This window comes from Oxyura jamaicensis, chromosome Z (genome assembly GCF_011077185.1).
Source record: "Oxyura jamaicensis isolate SHBP4307 breed ruddy duck chromosome Z, BPBGC_Ojam_1.0, whole genome shotgun sequence".
Lineage (NCBI taxonomy): Eukaryota > Metazoa > Chordata > Aves > Anseriformes > Anatidae > Oxyura > Oxyura jamaicensis.
Genome location: NC_048926.1, coordinates 65,609,689 through 65,624,374, shown reverse-complemented (window position 1 = coordinate 65,624,374; position 14,686 = coordinate 65,609,689). Strand labels below are relative to the sequence as shown.

The 14,686-nt window shown below is 36.1% G+C and overlaps 1 protein-coding gene across 1 annotated transcript in view; it reads left to right on the top strand.

Annotated features, from left to right (window-relative positions):
* HSD17B4 (hydroxysteroid 17-beta dehydrogenase 4) overlaps positions 1-14,686 on the top strand; it is a 62,840-nt gene that overhangs the window by 37,835 nt on the left and 10,319 nt on the right. Inside the window, exons 18-21 of the mRNA XM_035309797.1 lie at positions 7,309-7,378; positions 10,097-10,203; positions 10,490-10,576; positions 13,104-13,193. Of these exons, the coding sequence (XP_035165688.1) occupies positions 7,309-7,378; positions 10,097-10,203; positions 10,490-10,576; positions 13,104-13,193 (354 nt within the window). The remainder of the gene's footprint in view (positions 1-7,308; positions 7,379-10,096; positions 10,204-10,489; positions 10,577-13,103; positions 13,194-14,686) is intronic.

Sequence of the window (14,686 nt, the reverse complement as noted above, 5' to 3'; positions counted from 1 at the left end):
ATGTAGTTACAGATCTTCAGTATCACCAAGCTACTCCTTTTTTGCCAGTTTTCAAACCAGAGACTTAAACTGGTCAATCAAACAAATTTTGCTAAATGATTCCTTATGCAATTAAGATGCACAGACTGTGAATCGTACACATCTGCAACTCTGTAGAGTTTTCTTTTCACCACATTCCCAAAAGTATTGATTTTTTGGCGTTCATTTTTTTAATGACAAACTCAAGATAAGCTGCATGGGTATTTAGAGTGGGTGATGTCCAAGTGTTGCTACTTCTAAGGAAATAAATAAATACGAGGAATTGAGTATGTTGGGGACTTTCTGCTGTTGTTTTTCTTTTGTATTTCTTTTTTGTCTTGGAAATACAGCATTCTGATAATTGTGTGGTATGATCTGTTATTGCAGTTATCTATTAGAACTGTTATCTGTCTATATCAAAATTATTATTTGGCATACACAGTGTCACAGTCAGTATGCACTATCACAGTAGCCCATTAAATGGATTTTTCAAGATGTTTTAATTTTACTTAAAGTACTTAAACTTTACTTAAAAGCTGTAACAGGTGGAGTTTGCAGGACTTCTAAGTTTTTGCTAATGTCATCTTATTTCAGTAAAATATGTACTATTTTAAGAAAGGGCTACTGATTGAAAAATTGTCTTCCACTTTGCATTCTGACTTGGAGTGTTTTGTGTTGCTTATATTGATAGGGAAAAGTAGACAAAGCAAAGAGGTAGAAAATACTATTTAGATTTTGAATAACATAATGTCTCAACCTTCCATTGCTTTGGGCAACCTGTGTGCATGTAGCTATGCCCCCAGCATGTCTCTGCAAAACAGTGTCATGTGGTCTGAATTGCTCCTGAAGCTACTTCTCCACGCACCCTGTGTATCTCCAGTACATACTAGCTCTGATACCTGATTACCAGGGTCTGGAAAATTGGAATATCTTGGTTTCAAAGATTTTTTTAAAAAATTCCTTGTGAAAGAAAATGAAACTGAGACTGATATTGGCATGTTGAGAGGGATGGCTTTATTGATATCGTGTAATTATTATTTGGAAAGCAATAGTAACAGTTAAAACATGGCAGATACTTTAAGATATAAACATTCCAGATATAAATATACACACAAAGCAAGCTTTAATCCACTGTGTATGCAATGCTTTGTGGTGCAGGTTTTAGTCATGCAGGTATGAATTACTTTCAAGAGCTCTTTATACAGGCAAGGAGGGGGCTCTGGGCATGAATTGAGATAGAGTTAGAAGTGTGTTTTCCTGTCTTACTGCTGCAAGCAGTAGTGTTCTGAGAAATATTAATGAGAGGAAACGGATGTCATGGTTAGTGACCGGTTGGAGTTGCAGTTCTTCCACAGTGGATTTTCTTTGCGTTTTCTGTATCATTGTTTATGGTCAGTAGGCAACTGTTTATGCATATATCCCAAAGTACTCAGGCACAGGTACTCTTTAATCAGCACAGGTGCTTATAGGTTGGGAAGATGAAACTTCGTACCTGAGAGCATGCTGAAAATGAAATTCACAGGAGCTCTGTTTTGAACTTGTAAAGTGTACTTTGAAAATACGATGCACTTTGAAGAATTAGGCCTTCAACTGTTAAATTGGAGAGCCAGAATTTGTTTGTGCTGCTGACAATTATGACCTTTTCTGCTGTCTTATCGTTTTCAGTCTATAAAGTAAAGATGTTTATAAAATGTTTGAGGCATTTTAGTTCCACAGAGCGTGTTCAAAGGAGTGGCATATACTGTCTGATGGTGCTTTTCCAGAAAGTGATGCAATAAGCAGCATAGAAAAAACAGTTTAGGAAATAAAATGATTTTGGATTTATTCACAGATCTTTTTGGAAAGATTTAATAAATCTGTACTTAGACTAATCTGATAGGATTTAAGATACACAAGCTGCGTGAAGACTGCTCCAGGTATAGATAAAACATTAACTGACAAGACCTGAAGAAAGTGCTGAAAAAGTGCTGCTTTTCATTGTTTCTTCCTTTTTTTCCCCTCTAAAACACGATTGCTTCCTGTTTTTTTCTAAAAGAGAAAAAAGAAATGACACCTACCATGTTTTTAGGTAGTGTCATCAGCACCCTGTGCCTAAGCCTTCAGGCGTCTCCCTCTGTTCTGAGTGACGCTCAGTCCTGCTGTCCTCTTGCTTGTCCTGCTGTTGTCTAGCTACTTGAGTTCAGCTTTTCCCTGTCTCACGTTTTGTCAAAACTGCAGTTCCTAATCTAAGTGGAAATAATTGTGAAGACAATTACATAAAAAATTAGTTTCTTGTAAAAGAGTGGTCTTTGCAATAAAACCTTATTAAAAACACATCTTGGAAAGAAAGACATGCATGGGAAGCACTTAAAAGCTTCATGCATTATTAAACTGAAACCTACCATAAAATGTTGTCTACCTGTTGTCAACAGGTTCAGTACTATAAGAAAATGCTTTATTTTGAGTACGAAGTGTTAAGACCCTTACAAGTTTCTCTTTAATTGGGATGTTGGTAATCGCCTGTGGAAAGTCATCTTTTATACAACACATTGCATTTATGCTTTCTTTCTAAGCATATGTAAATATTTGTGTGTGCTTTTAGAAAACATAGATGTAGGTAAAATAAGTAATTGTCACGTTGTGACAATGTACATAAACTTTGGTTATTTCCAGCTTATATTTGTTTCCTTGGAGAGGATTTTATTCGTATTTTTAGAAGATGAGAAGAAAAAATCACAGGAGGGGGATGTTTTGAAGGCTGTTTTTTGAATGAGTGTGATATGCTCATGTGAGAGAGATGATGATGAAAGCATGTTCATGGATGGGGAAAATATGGTTACAGGACAAATATTTTTTTATGTCCTGCTCTGTAAAGATTGTGGTACAGCATTGCCTGAAAACATGTAAATTTAAATTAACTTCAGAGTACAGAGCAAGAGAACCTCCCGAGAGCCTCAGGTGATTTTTGCTGTTTGTAGCATAAATAATTTCTTTTATAATGGGAAGAATGAAATGCTGCGGTATGTTCAAAGATACACAGAGCATGGCAGACAAAATGTGCTCAACAACAAAGAAAGATACAGGCAAAACAAAGGGATGTGAAACTATTGCAAAGACTTGATAATGTTTTCTTAATTTATCTAGAGATTATGGTATGCAGACCTGGCATTCTTCAGACCGTTGGAATTGTGTAGTGTGTGAGCACTTATACTTAAGAAGCTTGTTGACATATATTATGATGCTTCAACTTTTTTTTTAATGTGTTTATCCCTGTTGGGAAGATCAAACTATAATTTTCTAATAGTGCTGATTTTGAAAAATAGTTGAAGGCTTTGATTACACTAGAATATACTAGAATTTTGTGTGGTAAGATGATAAAAAACAAAAAACAGTATGAGGTTAGCATTTATTTTATTTAAACAAGATGCTCTTGATTACCAAGAGTTTGTTTTCTCGCCTTGTCTGTGCATATCTTATCAAAGGACATAAAAATGGCTATTCTATTTGAAGCTCCGTAAGCTGGAGTGGTTTGTACATTTTTAATTAAGAGAGGCCTCGATAAAGGAAATGCTTATTGTACATTTGCCATGCTTCTCATAAATAGCTAATGTTCTATGAAGTGTGTGCCAGAGAGTATATAACTTGATTTTAAAGTTGAAAAATATGTGATAGGGATAAAAGTAAAGATGTGAATAACGTGGGATAAGGAGAAAAGATGTAGAGCCACTCCATACCTATTATACCTATTACTGTTTATACCTGTGACTGTGAAGGTATTTTGGTTGATTATTCTAAATAATTCTTATTCCTGAAGGTGTCTAAGGTATCCAGAATAAGGACCTAAGGAATAAGGTTGTATTTAGGTAGTCCAGACAAGAAAGAACATTTAATCTCAAACTTAAATAGTCTTAAGAAGCTGTACATTTATATTTCTTAGTTGCAGTCTTGTTAAAAAATAGAATCATGTGAACCAGATTTCCACGGGACATATTTAGGCATTGGAAGCTGTTATGGACAGCTAATAGTATCTATTCCATTTTCCACATGGGTCTACTTCAGTGGGGAAAAAATGGTTGGTTTTCTGAAGCAACAAAGAGTTTTACCTTTTTATGTGCTGATTTCTTCTGATCGCTCATTCTCAACATCTATACTTAAGCTTAAAAAGACAGTTAAATAAAAAGAAGCTATGACAAATGGGGATCTCAGGTGATGTGTAACTGCTTAGTTTTAAGTACAGTGAATTATTTAAGTACTGTGCTCAATTTGAGCCTCTGAAGCATTGACACTTCTAACTGGAAACATTCACTGTTCTTTAGGTAAATGTGAGCTTATTGAAATGTGTAGGTGAGATTTGTGACTGTTTTCTCTTTTAGATGGCTTTGCTCCTTTCTGTTGTTTAAATAAACTGTTCAGTAAAATATACACACGTACACATAAATACACATGCACGTACGCACAGAAGTGCTTTGAAATATAAGCTCTGGGGCAAAGCTCTCTCATCTCCCAAATTAGAAGACAAAATATTTGGAGAGCTGGCTTCCTTTTTTGTTAGCTTTACCACTGACCTTTATTGTAGTCTGCCGGCAAGACTGAAAAATTGGCACAGACAGGTTGAATATCGCCTTTCCTTCTGTGGTCTGGCAGAACTCCTAAATTGTTAGGAGATGAGACCTGACAGTTCGTGCTATTAATTGGAGAACAATCTAACCATATTATGACTGACTTCAATCTAATGCCCCACATCAATTGACTCTTGTCATCCTCCAAGGATGCATCACTTTTTTTTAAGCTATCACTCAAGACTTAAAGAAATGTCATTACTGTAGGAATACAGAAAGTAGAGCCAACAAGGTTTTAAAACAATTTTGTACTAATGTGGAATGCATTTTATACAATTAATAGCAGAGACTGTTAATTGTATAAAATCTGGCAGGCCTAACTTGGCTGCACTCAATCTGAAGTAACCTGCTGTGTAACTGTGTTACTCAGTGCAGCGTGTGTGTTTTCTAGCTGTGACCAGTGCTACTCCAGTTGCTGAAAACAACAAAAAACAAGTATATGCGATATTCTTGTCAGATTTTTTGTAAAATACATTGATCACATTTAATTTTCTGAAATTATTTCTTTCCTAAATGCTACATTTATTTGTTAGTGAAATACTAATATTATTCACTACAGTTATTTGGAAAGGTATTTGATAGAGGTATTGTTTCCCGAGTAGTACTTATTATCGCCCTAAATAAATGGCTAGTTCTTACTACAGCTTTAGTTCTTATGTACAGCAACAACAGCTGCACAGCAAGATTTAAGTTGAGATTTGGTCTCTTTTCAAAAATGTAAATAGAATTTTCCATCGCCACAGTTAAATGGTAATTAGTTTGAATTAAAATTCAAATTTAACTTGATTTAAAATTGACTGAAACAGTTACTTTATGAAAACAACCAACAGCTTTTTTAACAATTCAAATTAAAAGAATAAAACAGTGACCTCAGAATTTTACTTAAAAGTCATTTAATGATTTTGTGCAGTTCACATCTGACAACTTTTATTTTCTAGTTCTTAAGAGTGGGGATTTACTGTTATGTTTTAGGCTCTATGGAAAGGAAACTTCAGTAATGAAGGGTGATACTCTGTGTAATTCTGTCAATTGCAACTTCCTTTAAATTGTCATTAAAAAAAAAAAGGTTGGAAATAAGGTTCTGCTTCCCACTTAGTGTCTTTCCTCATGTGTAATTTTGATGTTGGTGTCATTAAGACAACATACAGCTCTTAGCAAGGAGTCTAGTGGCACCTCAGAGCTGCTGCTTATTTCTGGCTTCTGATAGTGAAAACACAGTTGTAACTGCTTCTCAGTGAGGGCAGGTGGAAACGCATCAAATCGTAAGAGCAGGATGTACATGTTCTCTGAACCCCTGCTGTTGTGTGTTTTCTGTGTTTGAGAGTGGGTGTGTGGTGCCACTCGCAATTCCCAATTTTTCTTCTACTGGTGTGAGAATTGAGATCAGACAGCTTGACACCAAGCTGTGTGGTTTGACATGCTGGAAGGAAGGGATGCCATACAGAGGGACCTGGACAGAGTCGAGAGGTGGGCTTGTGAGAACCTCATGAGGTTCAACAAGGCCAAGTGCAAGTCCTGCACCTGGGTCAGGGCAATCCCAAGCACAAATACAGGCTGGGCAGACAATGGATTGAGAAGGACGTGGGGGTGTTGGTTAATGAGAAGCTCAACATGAGCTGACAATGTGCACTTGCAGCCCAGAAAGCCAACCATATCCTGGGCTGCATCAAAAGCAGCATGACCAACAGGGTGAGGGAGGGGATTTTCCCTCTCTACTCAGCTCTTGTGGCTCCAGCTGGAGTGTCATATCCAGCACTGGGGCTCACAGCCTTAGACGGACATGGACCTGTTAGAATGAGGAGGTCCAGAGGAGGTCCACAAAGATGACACAAACCATTCTGTGGTTCTAATGGTGTGTGAAAAGAGCAGGTACTCTCCACAGATAGTAACTACTAGCCCCTTTGCAATTTTCTTTCTCTGTTGTTCACTCCAGTTGCCTTAGATGTGACAGAGTGTAAATATTTACATCACTCCCTTTATCTCCGTATGCTTCCTTGTTACCCCTCTCAAATAGCACTGCATGTTTCACCGCACACTTCTTGGATGCCCTGCTTGAATGGCCTCTGACATAGGAGTACTTGGCAGTCCATTTGGCTTGCTCTTCTAGATTTGATTTGTCTTTTTGCTAGTGAAAGAGAATGTTTAACATAAAGTGCAAGTCTTCTAGAAAGCTTGGCCTACCACTTTGATATTTTTATTTATTTGTTTAACATGGGATTGGCTGTGCATGAAGCTGGTGAGGGAACAGTATCATAGCGACTCAGTTGAAAACGCATGGTAGTGTTTTTTACTTAGTTTTGAATGTTTTCATATGTAATTTAAAAATCTTATGTAGGACAACTCTTCAAGCAAAAGAACCTACTGTCAAATTCTAAGAAAGGTGTTACTTTACTGTTGTCAAATTTTAGTAAAGATGGATCTATCAGTCAGCAGAATATGCTGATTTTTCCTCTCATTAAGCAGTTGTATTACTTTGGGTACCAACATTACACACAGTTCATGGTACTTCACCCTGGACTTTTGGTGGTTTGTCTATACAATAACATTAATTTATGTTTTAACTGTTTTATCATAGAGTTTATTATCTAAACTACTGAACTTGATCGTGATAAGTTTGTTTATAGTTTTCTGTGGCTTCTGCTGGTTTCTACAAGCCTAGCTGTGCTCCCATTTTCTTTCTCTGTTTCTGCAGGCTGCCTTATATCGGCTTAGTGGGGATTGGAATCCTTTACATGTTGATCCAAGTTTTGCTGCGCTTGGAGGTAAGTTGAGAGATGCTGTTTTATTAATGTTTGGGTAAATGATGATGTAAATATACATATATATATTTCACTAGGTTTGTAAGACTTTAAGAAGCTGGGAAAAACAATGCTTTTCCATAGAAGTTCTTTAAGTCCCCCTTAGATGTCTTCAAAATTGTGTGTGACACCTCACTTTGAAGCATTGCTTCTTGGAGCTAGGAACGTGTGGTTTGGTGCCTGGACTCTTACCTGCAGTGGAAGTCTGTCTTCTGTTTTAATAGTAGAGTTTATATTTTGCCACCTTTACATATGTGCAATCTCTGTTTTCATAAATAGATATAATTCAATTGACTTTCAAAAGCTTCAGAGGGAAATATGTAACATTTTTCATAGATGATTCCATCTAAATGATTTTGAGATCATGTTGGTCTTGAAGGATTTTTTTTTCTGCTTCTTTGTAGTCTTCTCAATCCCAGTAAATAAAAGCAGAAAGCGGAGAAAGGGATTTTGGTAGCACTTTCTTGTAAAATTGCTTAACTGGACCTCTTAGTAGCACAGGAGGTTGGTCGTTTATGTAATGCCACATAAAAAATCCCTACAAAAGGAGTAAATTTTTTCGATGTGCCAAGAGCACTGGTGCTTAAAGTGAAAAACAAAATTAACTCTGTAGGAGCTTGTCTGAACAGAAAAATGCTGGGTTCTGCAACTATGGCAGTCTCCTAATCAAATACCTATAGACACCTAACAGATTTATGCTTAGATTAAAAAGAAACTTATTGAAGTGATCGTCCACAAGCATTTCTTCTAGTTATGCAGAAGTCTTTTTGGGGAGGGGGAAATTTTCAAATTCATTCTTGTCTTATAAGTTCTCTGAGTGCTTTAACTCACTGGCTCTTACTGGTATGTGTTGAAAAGCGAGCATTAAGCTTAACATACTCAGGTGATTCCAAGCCTTCCTGTAGGCAGTGTTTCACAGAAGATACTAAAAAAAAACCCACGTGTTTATATTTTTGTGCCTTTATTCCTGTAGCATGTGAATATTTCTAAGATGCTGGAATGTGAAAAAAAACATTAGTTTTGCTTTCATTTTAGTCTAGGTAAAAGGTAACTTCAGGATTTTCCTTTGAGTTTGTGTTTTTTGTATCATGAAAATGCCAGGGAAAATAAGACTGAACATGAAGTCTGTTGTCGAGCTTTGACGATAGTGGTAATTCTTGGCTCTTGAATGGTGAATTAACTAAGCTTTTAAACAGCTGACTGTCACTCCACCATTTTGTATGTGAGATACTGAATACCGATACCATTACAATTTATAATTTGTTTTAAAATCGACTCCGAGGTATTATTTCATTCCAGAAATAGTTTGTGTTCAGGGTACAAAACAAAAATGTTATTAAAGCATGCGTATTCAAATATTTCACTGAAAAGAAATGGCAGAATGATCAGAATTAAATAGTTATTACAGAGAGAAAACAGACTCATGCTCTTTTCAGCCTGCCCTTCTGTCATATCTCTCTTCCTAACCTAACCAGTCACAATTTCTGTTTCTCATCCTGCCTCCTACAAGACTTGTCTTTCCTTTGGGCTGTGTCTCAGAATTCCCATCTTTCCCTACATTGAGTCCTGGCGGCCTTTTTGTCTCTGTCTTGAAGGTGTTTTCTTTTTCTTCTTTTATCTTCTGATTCTCCTTAGGCCAGACTTTCTCCTATCCCTCTCCTTTACTTCCCCCCCTTTTTTGTTTTTCTCCCAGCTGTTGTCCCTTGGGACAACTTTTCATGCTGTGCAGATGCTGTGAGGAGTAGTTTAGAGCTCAGGAAAAACAGATTGTGACAGCTGAGAGTGGCAGATGAGTTCCAGGCAAAGCAACTATTTTCAGAGCCAAGTCTGGACAGACCTGTCTTCAATCCATAGACTGCAAGCATGAACAATTACTGTTCACATGCCCAGTTAGGTCAGAGCAACCTGCTAAGGGATCAGAACGTACTCAGTACAAGCAGTATCTTTAAAACGTAACTATTGTGCTTTAATCTCAGGCCAATTTTTAAAGGCTTATTTTGTCAGACTTTGGCTGGACTGGAAAAAGATGCATTGCTAATATAAAATTTGTACTCTGCCAAGATTCAGCTTCTGCTCCAAAGCGTGGTGGTGCAAGGAAGCCTGACCAAAAATGTCAACATAAGAAATTTATAGCATTTTTTAATTTTTTTGTTAGGTTTGTTCAGAATATCTGAACTTTTCCTTGTTTAGGAGGAGAAAAAAATTAAAAACGTTAATCTTGAAGTGTGTACTAAATATGAAGGAATTTGTCACCCATAAATAAGAATTCAAAATGGGAAACATCAAATAATATTAATTAAACCACTTTTCCATCCTTATAATACCTCTTACCATCCACACACATCTATTTAACTGTGTATCTGGTGTGTCCGTGCATGTATGCTAACACAGATGTTCTCCTTAGTTTCATTATGTCACCTCTTCAGAAGGGTCTCATTCTACTTGTGAGTCTGGCATATGCAGTGTTGAAGTGTCAGTTCTCAGTGAATACATTCCTATGCCTCAAGGGGAAACAACAAGTAGTAGCAGATGTTTCTTCAGTAACATAGTCCTTTTTATTTTTTTAACCTAATTTAAAGAACATTACTGAAGGAAAATACTATGAATAAAACATGGATATTTGTAGAAGATGCATGCAAACTCCTAATGCTGGAAACACTAAAATGTTAATTTTTGAAATAGGATTTCAGAAGCCCATACTTCATGGACTATGCACCTTTGGGTTTGCTGCGAGAAACGTTTTGAAGCAGTTTGCAAATAATGATGTGACCAGATTCAAGGCAATCAAGGTCTGTGGCTTCATTCTTAATAATTAATTACCGTACTTTAGTCTTAGTACCAAAAAATGTGGCAAATTCTTTATGGTAGGAATAAGTTTTGCATTGTTCTGACTGCCACAAGTGCTTTTAGTTATTGTTGCCTGCATTTTAATGCCCTACCTAGTATGTCTACTTAAATCTTTAGATATTTTGCATTGCTAGCTGACTCATTTTCTCTTTTTTTAATTTTAGTAAAGCCCTATGCATCTAAGCTTTGTATGACACATCTGTTCTTTTTTTTTTTTTTTTTTTTAAGGTGCGCTTTGCAAAGCCAGTCATTCCAGGGCAGACTTTACAAACAGAAATGTGGAAGGAAGGAGATAGAATCCATTTTCAGACCAAGGTCAGAATGCGGTCACCATGGTGACTTTAGTGAAACATATGGCTTGTGTGAAAGACTGTGGATATGATGGGAAGTGAAAAAAGCAGCTCATGAAACACACCGTTGAAGAAGGTTCTGGAAAGAAATGAAATGAATGGAATTGAATATTCTTAATTATTTATGAATATTTTTACTTATTTCATTGTTTCACAAAGATTCTGGTAAAATAGCAAAAGCATTATTATAGGACTTCTTTTTCTCCTTATATTAAATAGTTAGCAGAACTCAGTTCAATGTATTATGTTTTCTGTGTTCGTCCACTGTGGAAAAGCTAAAAAAAAAAAAAAGTCATTCTCAAACCAGTATAGTTTGTATTTGTTTTCTGCAGTTAATTTTAGCCTTGTGCGTGCATTTCTTTTTTAACATTTATTCAGCTAGCATAAATGGACTGTTGATGGTTAGTTAATGAAGATGAACTTCTAAAAGTGTAGATTAAACTTAGTTAAACTTCAGCTGCATCTTCGCAGATGAGCTTGCTTAACAGCAGTTTCATAGCAGCTAAACATATTAAGTACAATAAAACAGATCTTACTCCTCTATAAATTCACTTCTTATATTACACAATTTTCTTTGGTTTTGCTGTTAGCATTTTGTATGAGTATCCTAAAGTAGTAGAAAATACCATTAGTAGGAGAAAATACTTCATGTAGAGGTGAAAAGTAAATTGTCTTGGTTTCTGTTGAAAAGTAAATTGTCTTGGTTTCTGTTGTAGCATGCTGTAGCATGCTATAGCACTAGCATTTTCTTAAACTGTGATTTGTCACTGGTATTTTTCAGTATGCATTGGTTTATGCATATGCATTCTACGTTGCTTTGGCTAGCCAAAGTTTTGCTACCCCTGTCTGTAAAAATGCAGCCAAGCTGTTTATCAGTGAGTACAACAGCCCCAATACTTGCAACTGAAGAGAGGATTAGGCAGGCAAAATTGAATGAGGGGAATCATCACAAAGACGTAGGATAACCATTTCCACAGGGATATAGATTTGATGTTGATTTGATATAGATGTTGACTGAAGGTAAATTTTGTTGGCAGACCTGATGAGTGCTAGCGGCTATACAATTTCAGAATGCTGATAACGTCAAGGCTGCTATGTACAAACTCTCCATCTCTGGTTACTAGTAGCCAGTAAACAGGACAGTTTGGATGCCACAAATGAGGTTTGGAGCAACTACATAGCTGCAGTACTAGAAATGTGGAGGCTTGTAGCTATGTTTAAAAGCTACTACCAGTCAGTCCTGAGAGAATTTCTAGACCTCATATTTACTTTTGAGGGTTTACATGTACAGTCTAAAACCAACAGTATTCATGGTATGCTTCCCAGCCCTTTGAAATTTGTAAACAGAATAGGATGCTTTGCTGTGTTCAGAAGCTGGATTTGTTGCTGTGCTTGGTTTAGTATTAGCATTATATGCAGAGTTTTGGGAGATTTTGGTACAGATTTTTTAGCAAGCTTCATTGTAGAATAACAGTTTGAAGACAAATTGTGGTGCTTAACAGGATTATAGAAAACCATGTTGTTTCAACAGTTACTTTGCTCAAAGCAGTTGTGCAAAGGTTTTTTTTTTTTTTCTTATTGTAGCTCAGGTTAGTCAACAATTAAGCTATCCATACTTGTAGCCCACAACGGTTAAATCGAACTAAAAGTATGCATTTAACTTTGATAGGGTGGTTTAAATCCATTTTCAGCACTGCCTGAAGTGTGGTGGTGGTGACAAGCTGTTAGGCTAGACTTGCATAGTCTTTAATATACAGACAGTCTTTTTGTGTTAATTTCACTTGTGATAAACTAGGATATGATTTTGCGTATTCTTCTATTTATCATGTAACCCGTAGCATTGTCAGTGAATCATTTTGCTGCTGCCTTGTTTGCTCTCAGATGGTCAAAATGGTTTGTATGTCAGGCCGCTTTAAAGACACACTGCCAAAATGAAATATGGTTTCTTCTCTGACTGAACTATTTCAAAAAATAAAACTGAAAGGAATGCAGATATTTTTCCTTCTTTCTCCTTGCAATTGTTCTGATCTTATGGTGTTTATAAAACCATTTGTAATGCAAGTAGCAGTGTAAGATGCCTAGAGATACTGAGGCTGTAGATGAACCCTTGTCAACTTCATAAGTCCATCAAGGAATAACATTTTAGAAGTGTGTTTTTGTCAGAGCTATTTGGGAAGTAACATTAACAGTTAATTTATAACAGAGGAGATATTTTTTCAGATACATAAGGTTTTTAGATAACTTTCTAAACAGAAAAATGTCTATCTTTTGGAATAATTTGTGAAGAAGCAATTAGTTGTTTCATTTACAGAGACTTTTGCAAATGGTATTATTACTAATCTGCCTTACAATGCATTTGTAATTATTATTTTTTCCCTGGAATCTTTATATTTTGCTTTCTTAATCTCTGAGTTTAAAATGTAAAGAAGGCTCCTTCTAGTGATTTTTTTGCCAAGTAATTACCTCTTAAATGCAATTTTTCCCTATCACAGGTCAAGGAGACTGGAGACATTGCTATTGCAGGGGGCTATGTGGATCTAACTTCAGCTGTCGATAAGGCTTTTGCTCGGGAGCCTTTGAAGGTAGGGTAAGCAACAGTAGCCTTAATTTTTAAAGCAGCATGGTTAAGCTTTATTTTTGCAAAAAACGTGGGAAAAATAATAGAAGCATTTTCTAGTCTTATTCACAATGATTAAATGAGTATGAATTCAGAAAGGTGAACACATACTTTGTTTTTTTGTCTAGGAGGTCATGGATCTATTTTGGGGAGAAAACACCAACATTTTAGGATATAGATAATAGATGATGCAGTTTGAAGTGCTTTATACCAGTTGAGCTGTAAAGTGTAGAAAAGAATATGTGAAAATGAAATGGTGTACTCACAGAAAATAGTGGTTTTGTAATTTAAATTATTTTGAAACAAGGCTCTGAGTACTGTTTACGCATGTCACCTAACACACTGCACTTTGTAGTGTGTGTGTAACTTGTCATCAGTTACACACTGATGGGGTACTGGTATATGCTTGGGGTACTGGACTTGCGTCAAAAGACAAAATTGCACGTGCAGCACTGAGGATTTTCAGAGTTCTTAACATGGTCTCTAGGGTGCACAGTACATTGCCTTAATAAAATTATTTTACTTGTTTGTTTGTTTGTTTGTGTGCTTCATTGATTTTTGTCTGCAAAGGTTGAGATGAAACTTCAATGCATTGAACCTTATGAAATACTGAGATAGCAACATTCACATAAAGCTTGTGATATATTCCCGGAACCGGTTTCTGTTCACTGGTTGCATTTAGTCCTCTGACGTTCTGAACTATTGCCAAATCTATGTTTGAGATTCAAACACTTAAGCATTAGAACTTTTCAGTGAAATAATTGCATGGGTTTATTTAATGTGGGCAGATTAACTTTTTTTTTTAAAGCTTACTCTGAGAAATTAAGGTGCTTTAGCAGAAGTGTCTCCTGACTGTAAGGCAGTCATCTACCAGGGGAAACCTATCTGTGTGAATGTAGGTTGGCAAATTTAGATGTCACCAGAAACCATGTTATATCATGGAAAACGTTTGTTAATCTTAACTGTGGAGATGAAAAAATTGAAGTGTGAGGAGTACTACATTCAGGTGTGTGGGTAGGTACAGCAGAAAAAATAAATCTATGAGAACTTCTTTACTTCAATTCCAGTTGGATGAAGAATGTCACTGATAGAGCTTCCTGAAGCATAGCATTTTATCCATTAATTGAAGTAAAGCAATGAAAGGCTTGCAAAACATTACACGTTTGGAAAAGTTAAAAATGTGAATGTAACTATTCCCGCTCTTAATTGATAAGTGTTCTGTGATGCTCTGAATTCTGACTGTTTTCAGAGTGAAGCCTCTGAAAATCTTTCACATTCTATTAAAGTAACATACTGGTGAAAATATTTTTTTGTGTTCTGAAAACTAACGTGCTATTCAGTCTGGAAAAAGTGGCAATGGTTATCCTCTAAGTGGAATAAAGGACAATTTAGAAACTGTTAAGGAACCCTAATTATAAAGCTTATCTTAAATTACAGTGATAAATGATGAAAACTGTA